Consider the following 16934-nt stretch of genomic DNA (forward strand, 5'->3'; position numbering starts at 1 on the left):
AAAAGGCATTATTCCTGGATCCCCTTGGGATTCCCAGGGGAAAACTAAGTTAACTTCTGTAGTAATACAACAGCCATGACATAAACGAGTTACAGTGTGCCAATGTCAGCATCTTACACACATTGTCCATCTCATTCTCACAGCAACCCCAGGAAATGGGAATTCTTTTACCTATTTCCATAGAGGAGGATACAAACCTAAGTCAGCTTTATTCATAAGTCCATGATTAAAATACTGTACTTATTAGAAAAGTCTGCTTGCAAGGAAAATAATCAATTCAATATACTGTAAGCAAAGGGAAACTTTTATGATAAAATAGTATTTCACAGATTCCTGAGTAAGGAACCAGAACTAGGAATAGCAAATTATCCAACTATTCATCTCTATCTATCTATCTATCTATCTATCTATCTATCTATCTATCTATCTATCTATCATCTATCTATCGAATCTATCTATTCATTTATCTACTGACCTATCTCTATCTCTTTGTCTTTTCCTCTGTCTTCTTGTCCTTTTTGTAGAGCATCTCTGTATCCTTCCTCAGCCCTAGTGTAGAATTAACCACTCCATCCTTCTGAAGTCATCTGCTACTGGTCCAGCCTCTCATGAGGATTTCTTTTCAAGTACCCAGGAGAAGAAACTTAGTCCAGCTCGAGTCAGTTGTCTTCCAATGTTTGTACTGGTCCAAAGCAGGCACTACTCTGCATTGCAGAGCATAGAGAAAGGGATTGATGCTCAAAGGTAGATCAACATGAGGAAAGGTATCCTCTATAGCTATACTGCTTTTCTATGAGATATTCAAGCATTTTTTTTCATTCCAGAAAATTCAGACTAAGCATGGCCTGTATTAACACAAACATTAATTAAGGAATGTGTAATAAAGGTACTTGATAGCTAAATAAATTGATTTAAGCAGATAAATTAGTATATCTAAAATGCAGAGCAGCCAGGGAAAGTAAAATACACCAGACTAGTCTCCTAGGAGAGGCTTAACATGCTGTTTGGGTTCTATAGCAATGCTGTCCGATAGAAATAAAATAAAAAACACATGGGTAATTTTAAACATTCTAGTAGCCACATGTTCTAAAAAGTAAAAGGAAAAAGGTAAAATTCATTTTGGTGATATATTTTATTCAATGCAATATCCAAAATATTATCATTTTAATGTATAATCAATGTTAAGTATTACTAATGAGACATGTTATATTTTTGTACTAAGTGTTTGAAATCTAATGTGTATTTTGCATCTCAATTTGGAGGCAAGTTTTTATTGGAATTATCTGATCTAATTTTCCAAAATTTACAGTTGAAAAAGTAGGCCTATAATCACATGTTCATTATTTTACATTATCTCTCGTTTGTTATCAGGGATGAAGTTAATTCATGCCAGAGTTTCCTTGTCCCCTGAAATTCTATCATTGTTGGGGGGCAGGGGACAAAAGATGCTGACCATGCAAACAGATGACACTGATGACAAAATGCAAGCAGATTTTGTCCTCTCCTGGCAATTATTGTACACAGTAGGTGCTAGCCAGGAAACAACAGCCCATGTAGACAGCACCTAATGACAGGTCCATGGGCTTTTGGCAGAAGCCAGATGAGTAAGGGTCTGTAAGTAAAGTCATGGAAAGGCCACCACGCCTAACAGCCTCAATTCTGACAGGAGAAGTTCCCTGCCAGAAAACGTAAGGTTGAGTTCTCATACTCTCCTCCCCTTGGTATTGCTGGGCCTGGTAGGGCCTCGACTTTTCTTATTCTTTTTATTCATGTTTTGATTTAGGGAAGGAAGAGATAGCTCTAGCTCCCTTTTCTTGGCATCCCAGTCTTCATCGCACTCATCCAGAGGCAGCCCCTTCTGCTGGGCAGCACGGCGGTGGTCTTGGCACTCAGGCTCTGCCCTAGGAGAGAAAAAAGGAGCTTCTGAACTTGGAGCAGGAGGGCCTGTCCCAGCCTGGGAATCGGCCTCTATTCACAGGTTCTGCACACAGCAATTCAGTTGAGAAGGAAGGAGGCCAAGTTTGAGCATTTCCAAGCATACACTTAGGGAAGGTCTCAGACACTACAGAAACTACTTGAACATGGAGAAAAAATGTGTGACCCCAGTGAGATGTTAACAGACTCAAAGATAGTCATTCAGCTTGAAGAAAATGCTACTGATTCTTGAAGTGCTCACATTTATAGAGCAGCTTGCAGATTATTGGGAGACTGTTTTCATTTGTTTATTTTTAGTTTTATTTTTCATAACTGTAAAATTGATGTGTGTTCCTTGTATAAAATTTAAAAGTACAGAAACATATAAGGAAGAAAGCGAGAATCACTCACAATCACATATATATTATATGTATGTATGGATTATGTAAAAAATATATAATTTTAAATGGATACATGGATGGATAAATAGACAATTAGATAAATAGAGCATTATACGCACATAGACAATGGGAAATATACACATATAGTTTTGTATGAGGCCAAAGGTGAGTATGTGACTTGCTTAAAGTCACTTGGAAAAGTCACTTTACAGAGAGAAAATTTGAACCAATATGAGGATAAATGGAATTTAAGAGGGTAGATAATGGTATAGGGAAGGCAAATAGCATCTTAAGTGCAAACCATTATTAAAAGCACAGTTTATTCAAAGGACAGCAAACTTGCTAGTCCTTCACCCTAAGCTGGAAGTGACCTTTCAATCTTCAGAGCACACCATGTCCTTCCTCCGCCTAGTCACTCTCTGTCTTGTATTAGTGTTATTTATGTAAACAAGTTATTTACTCTCCCAGTTAAACTTCTTGATGTCCAGCACTGTATCCAGTTTATTTTAGGTCGTTTTTAGTGTCTAACTCAATGACACGCACATAGTAGAACTCAAAAATATTTGCTAAATGAGTGGTTTAATGTGAATCAATAAGACATTCCTTAAGTGATCCCCTTGCCTGAAGTCTAGCATTCTTCAATCCCACACAGTACCACTGCCAACTCCTCTATTACACTAGTAAATTGCTAATGCATCTATTTCTGCCTGTGACTCCCCTGATGAGCTCACACTCTTCTGCTTGCCCTGCTCACTGTGGTCACCCTCCCCCTCACCTGACCTTATCCTCCATTCCTCTCTAGTGTGAATGCTCTGCTTAGCCAGGCCACTCATCCCTGCACTGTCCCTGCACTGTCCCTCCACTATCCCTTGCCTTCTCACATATACATACAACCTATGCACATTTCCAAGTTGGTGCCTTCACTCCAGATCAACAGTTTTTCCCCTCCTCCACTAGCCTGCTAGCTTTCAAGATCCAGGTTAATCCCCCCCTTATTCAGGATTCTTCTCCCTAAACCCTCTAACTGTCAGAAGGGAAGTTCTTAGTGGGAGCTGATGATAAGCAGAAATGACTCACACGTGACGTGACTGATGTGACTTTGTTGTTTTTGCCGGCTCAACACTGCCTACTTTTCTTGGTAACAGCATTCCCCACTACTTGGAGGCAAGCACCCCTCCTGCATTTCAGTTACACTGGGGTCATATTTCATGTTGATTCCTGGTCACTAAGGAGGGGCTGGGATTACTTAGAGAGAGTCAGTAGAGGACAGCCAAGGGCAGGACCCTGAGGAATGTCAGCATTTAAAAGGCATGCAAGAATATATCATGAGATTTATTCTTAGAAAAAGCACATTTTAAAAGTCATAAGGAATTTTAGGAGAAGTAGAAGAAAAACTAAAAGAGAATAGCATCACATAAAACAAGGGAGAAGGGTTTCAGGAATATTAAATACCGAATTAAGTGGAGGTAAGATGTGAATTGAGAAGAGGCAATTGATTTGCCGTGAGGAGCTCCCTAATGACTTGAGTGACAGTTGATTCAGTATGAGGATAGGGGAAGAAGTCTGAAGCGTGGGTGAGGGATGAAGAAGTGGAGACAATTACATAGATTAGTTTCCTTAAATGTAATGTTTCAAAGAAGTACAACTATCATGATTAATACTGATATATATATATATATATATACACACACACACACATTATATATGTATGTTAAAGTTCCAAGGCTACATACGACTATCAAGTAATATCAGTAAGCATTCCTATCATAATATTCAAGCAAATGAAACAATGTTGCCTTTTTGAGAGAAAAACATATTTTGAAACTTTTACAGGCAGATATAAAGACAGTTGACATTTCCAAAAAGGCACACATAATTTATGAAAATCTATTACGTTCCCAATTTAGTACAAACTCAAAGCTGATCTAATTTTGATGTTTAAAATGCACCTCTTTCCTCTGGCTGAAAATGAAATAACAAACCCTTCCAATTAATAGACATTTAAAACCTACTCAATTTGATTGCTAACAAGTCAGAGGAAGGACATTTGTCTCTCCCCAAGATTTTACAACCTAATGTTTACCGTGATCTTAGATCTTGCAAACACAAACTACTAAAGAATTCAGGTGTTTCTTGATTTATATAGTCAAAATTCTATTCCACTGGGGAGAAGAAAGAGAGGGTAGTTGTTCATGGGTATGGAGTTTCAGTTTTACAAGATGAAAAAGTTCTGGAGATCTGTTTCACAACAATGTAAATGTACATAACACTGATGAACTGTATACTTTAGAAACAGTTAATATGGTACATTTTATGTTATGAGTTTTTCATCACAATAAAAATACAGAAACTATTCAAAGATTCTATTTTTTACACAAATTATTACTATAAAACATGTTAGACACTCTGAGAGGATAAGTGTTTTTCCTTTTGGATTAAAAAAGTAGATTAGCTTTCAAGTTGCTTAGAAGTGTAGGGAAGAAGAAAGACACAGAGGAATTCAGAAGGGCCTCTAACTTTTTGTTTGTTTGATAATACCTATTTGAACATGTTCACAGTCCAGAAAGAAGTCAAGGGAAAGGAAAAAACACTAAAAATACAAGAGAAAGAGTAAAGATGTAACAAAGAATACACGAATAATGAATGGCCTTCTAGAAGACATAAAGGATTGGATCAAGAGTCTATATGGAGGGATAACACTTTACAAAGGAGGGACAGGATGGCAAGAAGGAGCTGATGTCAATATACATAAAATCTGCGGTATGAGAGTTGAAAAATTTGTAACTCATGGCTTCAATAATTTTTCTAAAGTAGAAGGCATACCTCTGAAATCCAGGCTGAGGTGTGATGTTGCTTTAGAATAGCCAATGAGGGAGTAGGACAGGAAGAGATAGCCAAGCTGCTCTGAGGGCTCAGCTAAAAGTGGAAATATTCAAACTGCTGGTGATACCCATATATTGACATGTGGGATTTTCTCTAGCTGAGCAAGCATAAACGTGGAGAAGACAGAGATTCATCTAAGGTTGGGAATTCTGGGTTATGTGCTGGGTTGAGAATTAATAGCAGGAATAGCGGGAAGAGAGTAGAACAATGAAATGTATTATGGTACTCATATGGTAGAGGAAATTTAGTGAGACCTTCAGGAAGGTGATAGATTAGGAGAAAAAGGAGAAGTTGAATGATAAGAGATGTTGATGAATTAAAGACCTGGTGATAATGCAGGAACTGATAAAGTGAAGAGAGCTATGGTCACATTGTGCTATGTTAGGATTTTAAAAAGTTCAGAGAACAATGTCTGCTGATGCTGAGGTCCACAGAGGATGGAGATCATTGAATGTAGGGGATGATGGATGAAGTTGGGGAAAAGTGAATCCATGAGTCAGGACTCAAGTTTCTGCCTCTTTACTCCCCAAATCATCTCAACTGTGATATTGGATATTTTTAATGTAAGACATTACCTTTAAGAGAATGTCTCTTGGGTTACTTCTATGGATAACTAACCTCACCATAGGCAAAATTTTCACTTGTTCAACTCTCTGAAGATAACTGCATTTTCAGGTTCTTCGAAGGGCACCCCATCATGAACTGCCCCTGTAGATGGCATTGCTGTCTATATCATTTGGTTTCCAAGCAATGATGCCCTCACTCTGATACTCTACTTTCTTTTGTATGAATTGCTTGCCGAAACAATCAAATTCTAAGTTTCCAAATTTTGTTCAGTCCCTCTCAGAGCTATAACTGTTATGCAAATTATTGGTGCTTAATTATGTTTGAATGCTTGGCTGAGTGAAAAAAACAGGTGCTAGATAAGTTCTTTGGTGTGCATATAAGTAGGGCATTCACAGATGAACGTAGGGTTTTAAAAGTTAGGAGGGTACTGAAAAATTGAAGTCTAATTCACCTGCCTCACTTTAAATATGAGACAACTGAGAGTTGGGAAGCTGCCTTGACTTGCACAAGGTCACACAGCCAGTCTGGATGCCTTTCAGAAAGCTGAAGGTCATGTGATTCTTGCACCATGTCCCATCTTCAAACTTGGTATCCCAATTTTCTTATCTGAGAAAATTTTTCCATAATCTAAAACAACATGTTAATATAGTTTTGACCCCCAAACTAGTCTTTTAAGTGAAACGTTAATAAAAATAACTCAACTAAAAAATCAATAAAATAATCGTCCATTGGCTGGATTTCCTCATTTCATTTTCATTGACCTGAGACCACAGAATCAGACAAGATCTTCATCACAGATTCCTGTTCCTCTGCTCCTTCTACAGGTGGAAAAAAAATAAACTTACTTTTCCAGAAATGCCACACAGGCTTTCTGCCCATAGATCTGTGCAATCCTCTTTGGTGTGTCTCCAAAGAAGTCGGGGGCATCGATGGCAGCGTGCAATGCATGGAGAGTTCTGAGTACATTCAGATGGCCTGATTCTGCTGCAAAATGAGCTGGGGTCCAGCCCACACTAGTAACCAGGCAGGGCCTGGCTCCGTATTCTATCAGGAGCCGAAACACCTCCATTTTCCCTTAGAGGTACCAAGAAGAAACAGGATGAGGTTAGGATAAAGATGTCCCGAGTGGCCTGAGGCCAGGGCCAGCCTAGGTAACACAATGGAAAGGGAAACTTTGCCTTTGAGGAGCCTCCAGTTTCTTATCATCATCCCCTCCTCCCTTTTCCCTCTTCTTACCAGGAACTCAGTGCCCTACCTTACCCCTTGAACCTAGTTCTCACCCAGGGCCTGAGCCCTGCAAGCCTTCCCTGTCCTCCTTCCAGGACACTCCCCTATCCTGTGCATTGCCACAGGCCCTCCCCAGGAATCTTGCTTTCTCTCCCAAGCCACACTATACCTGTCTATTGGTAAGGCCCACTCTGTTTTTGACAGTCTCAACATTGAACCAAAACCAAATATTTTAAGTCCTATTTACATGATAGCTAGCACAGGTTAAGAGCACAGGCTTTCTAGTTGATAGATGTGATTTCATATCCTGCCAATCCCACTTGCTAACAAGTGGCACCTCAGATAAGAAACAAATATCTGAGGCCAGTTTCCTAATTTGCAAATTAATGATATTACCCCTCATATCACTGAATTCTTGTAGAGTGCAGGCGAAATCACAGACATGAAGTACACAGTACAGTACCTAGCACATAGCAAATGTTCACTAAAAGATGCTTTGGTATAGCTACCATTACTTTGCACTTAGATTTTTGCAAAAATATCCCAACTAATTTCTCAGCAGCCAGTCTTGCTTCTTGTCAACCCATTCTCCACACAGGAATCACAATAAAAGTTTAAAAAGGAAAGTTGACCATAACACTTTCTTACTTAACATTCTTTAATGGCTTTCTATTGCCAAAGCCTTTGAGAAGCCCATTGCCGGAGTTTTTGCCACTATCTTCCTCCAGTTCTGGAACTGAGCTATGTAAGGCGTGGGGGATTCAATGATGAATGAAACAAAGTCCCTATCCTTCTTTGTGATGCTCTATTCCTGTTAAAGGTTGAGAGGGCAAAGGACTAATATTAATTGAGAGCAGACTATACGATAGGCACTGTACACTCGTTATTTTACTGAATTCTCATCACAGGGCTCCAAAGTGGCATTCCTGCACATATTATTTAGGTGAACAAACAGGCCCAGAGACATTAAATAACTAGCTTAAGGTACTACAACTAGTAAGCGGTGATGTCAGGATTAAAATGTTCCATCTGGGGCTGGGCGTGGTGGCTCACGCCTGTAATCCCAGCACTTTGGGAGACTGAGGCAGGAGGATCACTGGAGGTCAGGAGTTCAAGACCAGCCTGGCCAACGTGGAGAAACACCTTCTCCATTAAAAATACAAAAATTCACTCTTCATGGTGGCGCGCATCTGTAATCCCAGCTACTCAGGAGGCTGAGGCAGGAGAATCGCTTGAACCCAGGAGATGGAGGTTTTAGTGAGCTGAGATTGTGCCACTGCACTCCAGCCTGGATGACAGAGCGAGACTCTGTCTCAAAAAAAAAAAGAAAAAAAAAATGCAATGAAGTTTCCATCTCGCTCTAAAGAAATGTTTGTTCCACTCCCCCACATAGCCTATTGATTGATAGCCTCATGAATGGTGGGCTCAAAAGGGCAGATCTACCATTGCCCACTCACCTTTGATTGCAGCCCAGTGAAGTGGGGTCCGGTCATTCCAGTCTACATCTTTGTAGTTTGGGTCACAGAGACCTTTCTTTAAAATCTTCTTCACTAAGCTGTAGTCTCCTGCAGCAACAGCTTGGTGAAGCTTTGTCATGTCTGACATTTTGGCCAATTCCATGACAGAAAACAACTGTGGGAGAGACATGCCACTTAGAAAATTCTATGTAACCCTTTATTCTTAGCCAGTAATCCCATAGACTTCCGTATCATTTATTTCCTTTCCTGCCACATGCGTTTGCCTCTAAGTTTGCCTCATGTGTGTGGCATGAGTGTGTACTTAGACCTTAGCTCCTGTGGTTAGTGCCTGCCTGTCCCCTACCCTAAAAGTATTGATGGCTCCCACTGCACACAGAATTATGTCTAAACTCATGGGCTGACACACTGCTACCTGGCCTCAAAACATCCTCTAGTGCTATTTCCTACTCCTACTTCAGAGTTCTAGTCGTGTTTCCTTATGTTAGTTGTGTAATTCTGTGCCTTATCTTTCTTATCTGTAGAATGGATATAATCTGCCAGGGTTGTTGTAAGGATAAATGTCAATTTGCAAAAAAAATTATATTGGATACAGAGCAGGTACTCCATGAAAATTAAACAGTATTAACATTGTTACACCAGTTGAGATGGACACGCAATCACACAAATAAATACCTAAAAATTGTTATTAATGTTATGCCATAAACCAGCAGTTCTCAAACTATGGTCTGTAGACCCTCAGAAATCCCTGGAGCTCTTTCAGGGGATCAGTGAAGTCAAAGCTGTTTTCATTATATTAAAATGTTACTGGCCTTGTTTCACTGTGTTGACAATTGTTCGGATGGCTCAAAAGCAATAGTGTAGAAAAGTGCTGGTGCCTTAGCATGAAGCAAGGCAATGACACCAAACTGGGCCTGGAAGCATGCCATTCACCACACACTCAGAGTCAATTTTAAAAAGCCAGTTACATAGGAACATCCTAAATGAAACGATAAGAATTATTTTTATTAAATCTTTATCTTTGATTACATGACTTAATAAATGTAGTTTTAGAATATCGTACAATGAAATGTGTGAACGTTTAGAAAATATTTGTCACCCTAAAGACGAATATTTTCCATGACAAAGAAAGGATGTTACAAAATCATGCATGGATAAAGAGATCCATTTGGTAGACCAATGGATTTTAATAAAACAGTATAGAAAGTGCATTGATACCATTTCAGATTGCACATTGCAACCAACCTTTAAGACACTACAACTTATACAATTTTGTTGTAGTATCAAACAATATCCACAATTATCTGAATATATTCCTCCCTTTTCCAACTTTATATATATAATATATACATGTATACATTATATGTACACACATATATGTGTATATAATATACATGTGTATATATGTATGTGTATACAATATATAATTATATATTATATACATGTGCATATGTATATGTTATATATATCATATACATATATGTATATATGTGTATATATATTGTATATACGTGTGTGTGTGTGTATGACCACATTGTCTTTATATACTTTAACCAAAACAACAAACTGAATGTAGAAGCAGATACAAGAATCCAGCTGTCTTCTCTTAAGTCAGATATTAAAGAGATTGGGCAGGAGAGAGTAAACCTATGTGACTAGTCACATTTCTTTCGTTTTGGAAAATACATTTATTTTCATAAAATGTCATTTATATTATAGTATAACAAGTTTATTACAGTCTTTTAAATGAACTAATCAATATTTAAAAGTTTTCTCAGTTTTAATTTCCGATAGAATAAATTGACAGCTATAACCCACATAAACAAAAGCTCTCTGGGGCTCTCAATAATTTTTAAGAGTATAAAGAAGCTCTGAGAACAAAAAGGTTGAGAGCTGCTGGTGTAAACAAGGAGGTGAGATAGAAAACAAAAGTGGAGAGAGTACCATTTGAGATGGGGCCATTGGGAATGTCTCTGATCTCAAGATTTAAGTTGGGATCACAAGAAGGAGCTGGTGTCAACCTCACCAACTGTGACCAGCAGCAGCAGCCCCTGAGAACTTGTTAGAAACACAAAATATTATGCTCAGCCCCAGACCTACTGAATCTGAAACTCTGGGCCGGGGCTGGCCATCTTTGCTGTGGTAAGCCCTCCAGGTGAGTGCACTGAAATATGTGAACAGCCCTGGAGGGAGAGAAAGAAAATAAACGAAATTAAAATGCAATACCCTAAATGCCCAGGGGACAGAGAGAAAGAGCCATTCACAAAGACTGGGAAGTAAAAGGAGCTTTCTCTAAAAGTGGCCTAAGCTGGGTCCTGAAGGGATGGGTCAGAGACATATTTGCAACTGATGGAGGTGGAGGATCCCCTGCTGAAGGACACCCATGTCTGTGGCCGGAGTCACACACTGCAAAGAGCAAGTGGTTCCTAATGTGTAAACCAAGAGTCAATAAACTTTTTCTGTAAAGAACCAGATAGTAAATATTATTATGCCAAGAGGAAAAAAAAAAAAGAGGGGAAAAAAAAGAGAAAAATATATATGCCAAGAGTCTATTATACACATGAAAGAGAAAACTCCTGCTCCACCCTGCCCTACTTTCCTGGGGTGGATCTTTTTACCTTCTTTGTACCCTGGAGGGTATCTCCTCAGCTGGAGATATTCTTAGTGGAAAGAGGACAGGCTTGAGGGGGAAGGGCCTGGTCGGTGAGATGGTCAGTTTCAGTCTGCCCTAGTGATGCTCAGATCCCAGTGAGCGTTCTCTCGTCCTAGAGGGATCGTCTTCAGTTGGTTGGCAGGAGACAAGGTGGCTCATGGAGCCACCAACTCCCATGCTGAAATTCCACTGCTCAGTCCCAGCAGTTGCCATCAGGAGAGTCCCCATTGTGTAGGTGGTGACCAGCAGGGCCCAGGCAGTGGCCAGGCACAGCTGTGGGCTGCTGACGGGGCAGCAGGGGCAGAGGGCATTGCCTGGGCTTGCTCTGGGAGTCTCACTGTGCTATCCCATGGAGGTTCAGCACCTTACATGGTGACCACGGGCCTACAAAAATGGGGTGAGCCAGATTTGGTCTGTAGACCATAGTGTGGCAACCTCTGATGTACACAAATCATTAGAGATCTCATTAAAATGCAGATTCTAATTTAGTAGGTCTGGAACCTGGCCTGAGATTCCATATGTGTAACAAGTTCTCACAGTGCTACTAGCTCACTTGCCACACTCTGAGTAGCAATATCTCTGTGGCTAAAAAGTGAGGTATAGACTGGCAGGAAGCAAGATTGGAGAGCTGAGAAGGGAGTAAGGATGTGGCAGCTGTTCTTAACTGAGGGGTTACATGAGAATCAGCAGTGGGTTTTTAAAAACACAGATGCCTGGGCCTCAGTCCAAAAGGTATCAGAATTTTTGGGTGTGCAGGACAAGGATTGGGCATGTTTTGTGAAATAGATGCTCTGTACATACTATGTTAGGTGAGAGAGAAGATGGCACAGACTGCGTTTTACTTTTAAAATTCATTTTAATAAAATCCCTTACACTGGAGTGTTTGATCAATGATAAAATCATAAACAAAAACACTAGAGCGTTTCTAATCTGAAGGTGCCACTAAAACAAAACCAATTTTTAAATCAGTATCTAGAAGTCTTTTCGCTTGCCTTTCATAGAAGCCTTCAAGCAGGTTTACATTTCAACCAACCTCATATGTCCCACATTTGAGTTCATGCTAAGATTCCATAACTTCCCATGGATGAGTTGCAATTCAAGTGGAAGCATTGGGCAGCAAAATGTACTTCCAGAGAAATGGAAAATCTGATTCTAAAAGATTGTATGGAAATGCAAGGGACCCAGAAGAACCAAAACAATCTTGAAAGAGAACAAAGTTAGAGGACTCACACTTCCTGATTCCAACAAGTATACCAGGACAATTCAGTGACAAAACAATAGTCTTTTCAATAAATGATGCTGAGACAACTGGATATCTACAGGTAAAAGAATGAAGTTGGTCCTTTCCCTCACAGAGATTTATTCCTGTGTTTTCCCCTAAGAGTTTTATAGTTTTAAGTCTTACTATTAGGTCTGTGATCCATTTTGAGTTAATTTTTATACATGACACACTTGCCACAAAACAATTGAACATAAATGTAAGGGTTTTTTTTTCTAGACTCTCAATTCTACTCCATTGCTCTAAATATCTATCTTCATGCTAGTACTACAGTCCTAATTACTGTAGGTTTGTAGTAAGTTTTGAAATGGGAAAGTCTGAGTATTCCAATGGGCTATATACCCAAGAGAAGAAAAACAGATATCCATATAAACATTCGTACATGAATGTTCATAGAAGCATTATCTATAATAGGCAAAAGTGGAAATATCCCAAAGGTTCATTGATAGATGGATATACAAAATGTGGAATATCCATATAAAGGATTATTATTTGGCAATAAAAAGGGATAAAGTACTGATACATACTTTATGGATGAACCCTGAAACATGCTAAGTGAAAGAAGCGAGTTACAGAAGACCACATATTGCATACTTCCATGTATGTGGAATGCTCAGAATAAGCAAATCTAGATAGCTAGCATGTATACTATAGGCAGCCTAGGGCTAGGATGGAGGTTGGGGTGGGGAGTGACTGCTGATAAGTACAGGATTTCTTTTTGAGGTGATGAAATATTCTTAGATTAGATGCTTTCACAACGCCAAAAGGCCAAAAACCACTGAATTGTACATTTTAAATGAATCCAATTTTATGGTATGTGAATTGTATCTTAATAAAGTTGCTTTAAAAAATAACTATTAATTGGAAGCTTTCTACAAAACAAAAACAAATACAATTTGTTTGCAGAAAATGTATGCAATTCACTAGCTTAGCATTGACTACTGAAATTTATCAATTGGTTCCTTTAGCAACCAATCCTTGTGAATTTGATTAAATGCACTTGATTTCCTATCTTTCTGGTGGATGTGTCTCTACCAGAAAGATAGGAAATCAAGTGCAAAGTAGTCAATAAATATCAGTTCTAATAAATGTGAGTAATTTTTAATAACTATAGTAAATAAGAGAGGGCAACATAAAGGAACTTACTGTCTTGTGTGAAATCCAAGGAGCTCTGTGCTTGCAGGCAGTCCTAACTATCCGGAGTGTTGTGCCCATGCCATGGAAACTGACTCCTCCTTCTGCATGAAAGCCAGCCAGTCAACTTCAGCTTCCCTAGGTGTCTGGTGGGGTGGGATTCCCAGTCTGCTTCACATCCTAACTCTTCAGCAGTTCCAGCCATCTTTTTTAGTCCAAATGTGCTGGCCCTTAACAGGATCTTTCAAATAGTATTTAATGCAAAAATTAAAATTAAAATTTAAAAAGCTGTGAATGATTTTCTGCCCACATAACTCTGTGACGGAGGTAGGCCGCATAGTGACCATGTATCCACAGGAGATGTGAGACCTGTTGGGGAGTGGGGACAGTTTGGGCTCCTCACATTCAGAACCAGTTGTCAGGTCTTGGGCAAGTTCCTTAACTTTAAAGAGGTTTTTTTTTTCTTCCTCAACAATAACATGAAATTTTAACATCTTTTTTGTATAGTGCTATTAAATATGATTAGCTAAAATAATTTAGAAAACACTTGGCACAGGGTAGATGCTTTTACAAAGAAGAAGAAGAGGAAGAGGAAGAGGAAGAGGAAGAGGAGGAGGAGGAGGAGGAAGAAAAAGGGAGGAGGAAGGCCAATGAAAAATTCCTAGGTGCTGTCTTTGTACTTCCTGTTTTTACCCCTTGCTCTAAGCGAAAATCTACCATATTGATGATGATGCTGGTCAAAAAGACCTTATTTCTTCTTCCTCCCTTTCTACATTTTCCCTGCCTTTTCCCTCTCTCCTTCCTTCTCTTTTTCCCTCTCTCTGAACGGAGTTCCTCTCTCTCACTCTCTCTCTCTTACTCTCTTTCCCACCTCCCTCATTCTCCATCCATTTCTCTCCCTGCCTTTCTTCCCACATATATTTAGCAAATACCTTATATCTGTCAAGCCCCACTGTACTGGGCCATGTGAAGATCAAGATACCCATTGTTCCTGTCTTCCTTGAGCTTATGGTCTAGATAAGAATAAACAAGAAAACAAATAAATGTACACAAGTAGACTCACAACCTGTACAAGTACCATGAACAAAAAACATACAATAGCAGACAACACCAGGAAAGGAGTGTGGGTAACCTTTGGGGATGACATTTGAGGGTCTGAGGGGAGACCTGGCACAGGAGAAGAAATCAAGCATCTGAAGAGCTAGGGAAGGTGACCTGGGTGGTGGGAGGAGAGGAGCTTGGCTTAGATGAAGAATGAAGAAGAGGAGGACGCAGCTGGTTTATGGAGTGTGGGGAAAATAGAAGATGAGATCATTCCCAGTCTACTAGGACATGGTAAGGAGTTTGGATTTTATTCCAACTACAAAGAGTAGACATTGGAAGCACTAAAACAGTGAAGAAGAATGTGTAACTTTCATTTCCTTAAAAGACTACTTTGACTATTTTGTGGAGAATGGAGCAAAAGGAGACAAGAAGGAAAGCAGGAAGACTGCTGAGGAGTCTACTGTGGAAGTCTAGACAAGAAAGGATGGTGACTTGGTGAACTGTGGCCATAGAGATGAAAGAAGAGAGTGAAATTAAAAGTTTTTTAAGAGGGAACATTGACAGGAGTTGCCAACGGATTAGACATGAGTACTGGGGGGAAAGAGGGCATCAAGGATGACCCTTGGGTTTCTGGCTTGATGAACCTCATGGAAGGTGGTGACATTGGTGGTAGGTGGTGTCTGGGGTAGGGCCAGGTTTGGGTAAGGGAAGGACAGTACAAATGAAGTGTTCTGTTTCAATGTGTTAAGTTTGAGATACTACGAGACACCCAAATATCAAGTAGGAATCTAGAATTCTGTGACTTTGGGCTAAAGATACAAATACTGGAGTTATCAGCATATAGGTGTCATTTAAAGATATAAGAGTATATAAGATAATCTAAGGATAGCAATTGCAGAGAGGAGACCCAAGCTCTCAAGCCCTTAGATCTGGCAGCAAAGAATAATTCGCAAAGGGTATTAAGAAGCAGCACTGAGAGGTAGGAGGAAAACCAGGAGAATTGAGTCTTACAGAAGCCAAGAAGAGAAGAGTGTGGTTAGAAGGAGTAGCTGTCAACCACTTAAAAGGGAGTAGAGTTTAATGTGTGTCTATCACAACCAGAAAGATGCATATGAGACCCCTCCCCCACCCTCAAAGAGCTCAGTATCTCATCACCCTTTCTAAGATTTGTAACAGTTCCGGTTTATATCAGGGGAACCTGCCCCGGATAGTTAACGTGGGTTCTTCTCTATTTCCCTAAGCATTGACTGGTTTGAGAAATAAAGGGAAAGAGTACAAAAGAGAGAAATTTTAAAGCTGGGAGTCCAGGGGAGACATCACATGTTGACAGGTTCCATGATGCTCCCTAAGCCATAAAACCAGCAAGTTTTTATTAGCGATTTTCAAAAGGGGAGAGAATGCACGAATAGGGTGTGGGTCACAGAGATCACATACTTCACAAGGTAATAAAATATCACAAAGCAAATGGAGGCAGGGTGAGATCACAGGACCACAGGATGGGGCAAAATTAAAATTGCTAATGAAATTTTGGGCACGCATTGTCATTGATAACATCTTATCAGGAGGCAGGGTTTGAGAGCAGACAACCGGTCTGACCAAAATTTATTAGGTGGGAATTTCCTTGTCCTAATCAGCCTGGGAGCATTACAGGAGACCAGGGCTTATTTCACCCCTTCGGCTTTTATCATAAAAGACGGCCACCTCCAAGGGGGCCATTCCTAGGCCTACCCTCAGGGGTGCATTCTCTTTCTCAGGGATGTTCCTTGCTGAAAAAAAGGAATTCCGTGATATTTCTCCTATTTGCTTTTGAAAGAAGAGAAATATGGCTCTGTTCTGTCTGGCTCACTGGCAGTCAGAGTTTAAGATTATCTCCCTTGTTCCCTGAACAATGCTGTTATCCTGTTCTTTTTTCAAGGTGCCCAGATTTCATATTGTTCAAACACACATGCTCTACAAACAATTTGTGCAGTTAATGCAATCATCACATGGTCATGAGGTGACATACATACTCCTCAGTTTACGAAGATGACGGGATTAAGAGATTAAAGTAAAGGCAGGCATAGGAAATCACAAGGGTATTGATTGGGGAAGTGATAAGTGTCCATGAAGTCTTCACAATTTATGTTCAGAGATTGCAGTAAAGACAGGTGTAAGAAATTATAAAAGTATTAATTTAGGGAACTAATAAATGTCCATGAAATCTTCGCAATTTATGTTCTTCTGCCATGGCTTCAGCCAGTCTCTCCGTTTGGGGTCCCTGACTTTCCACAACATCTCTCCCTTTCTTTTTATATAAATGTGCCATAGCAATGAAGGCTTGTTCATTCTCTTGATTTTTAAACTGGATTCTTTGACTG

The 16934-nt window shown here is 39.7% G+C and overlaps 1 protein-coding gene across 1 annotated transcript; it reads right to left on the bottom strand.

Moving 5' to 3' along the window:
- Positions 1-1113: 1113 nt before the first annotated feature.
- Positions 1114-13614, bottom strand: ANKRD66 (ankyrin repeat domain 66). Its single transcript, XM_023213074.1, is given in 6 exon segments — positions 1114-1901; positions 6611-6839; positions 8450-8624; positions 10568-10587; positions 10590-10650; positions 13546-13614. Coding segments are annotated over 6 exon segments (753 nt in total). The 3' UTR covers positions 1114-1702.
- Between the last annotated feature and the right edge of the window lie 3320 nt (positions 13615-16934).

The sequence above is a fragment of the Piliocolobus tephrosceles genome, chromosome 5, assembly GCF_002776525.5.
Source record: "Piliocolobus tephrosceles isolate RC106 chromosome 5, ASM277652v3, whole genome shotgun sequence".
Taxonomy (NCBI): Eukaryota; Metazoa; Chordata; class Mammalia; order Primates; family Cercopithecidae; genus Piliocolobus; species Piliocolobus tephrosceles.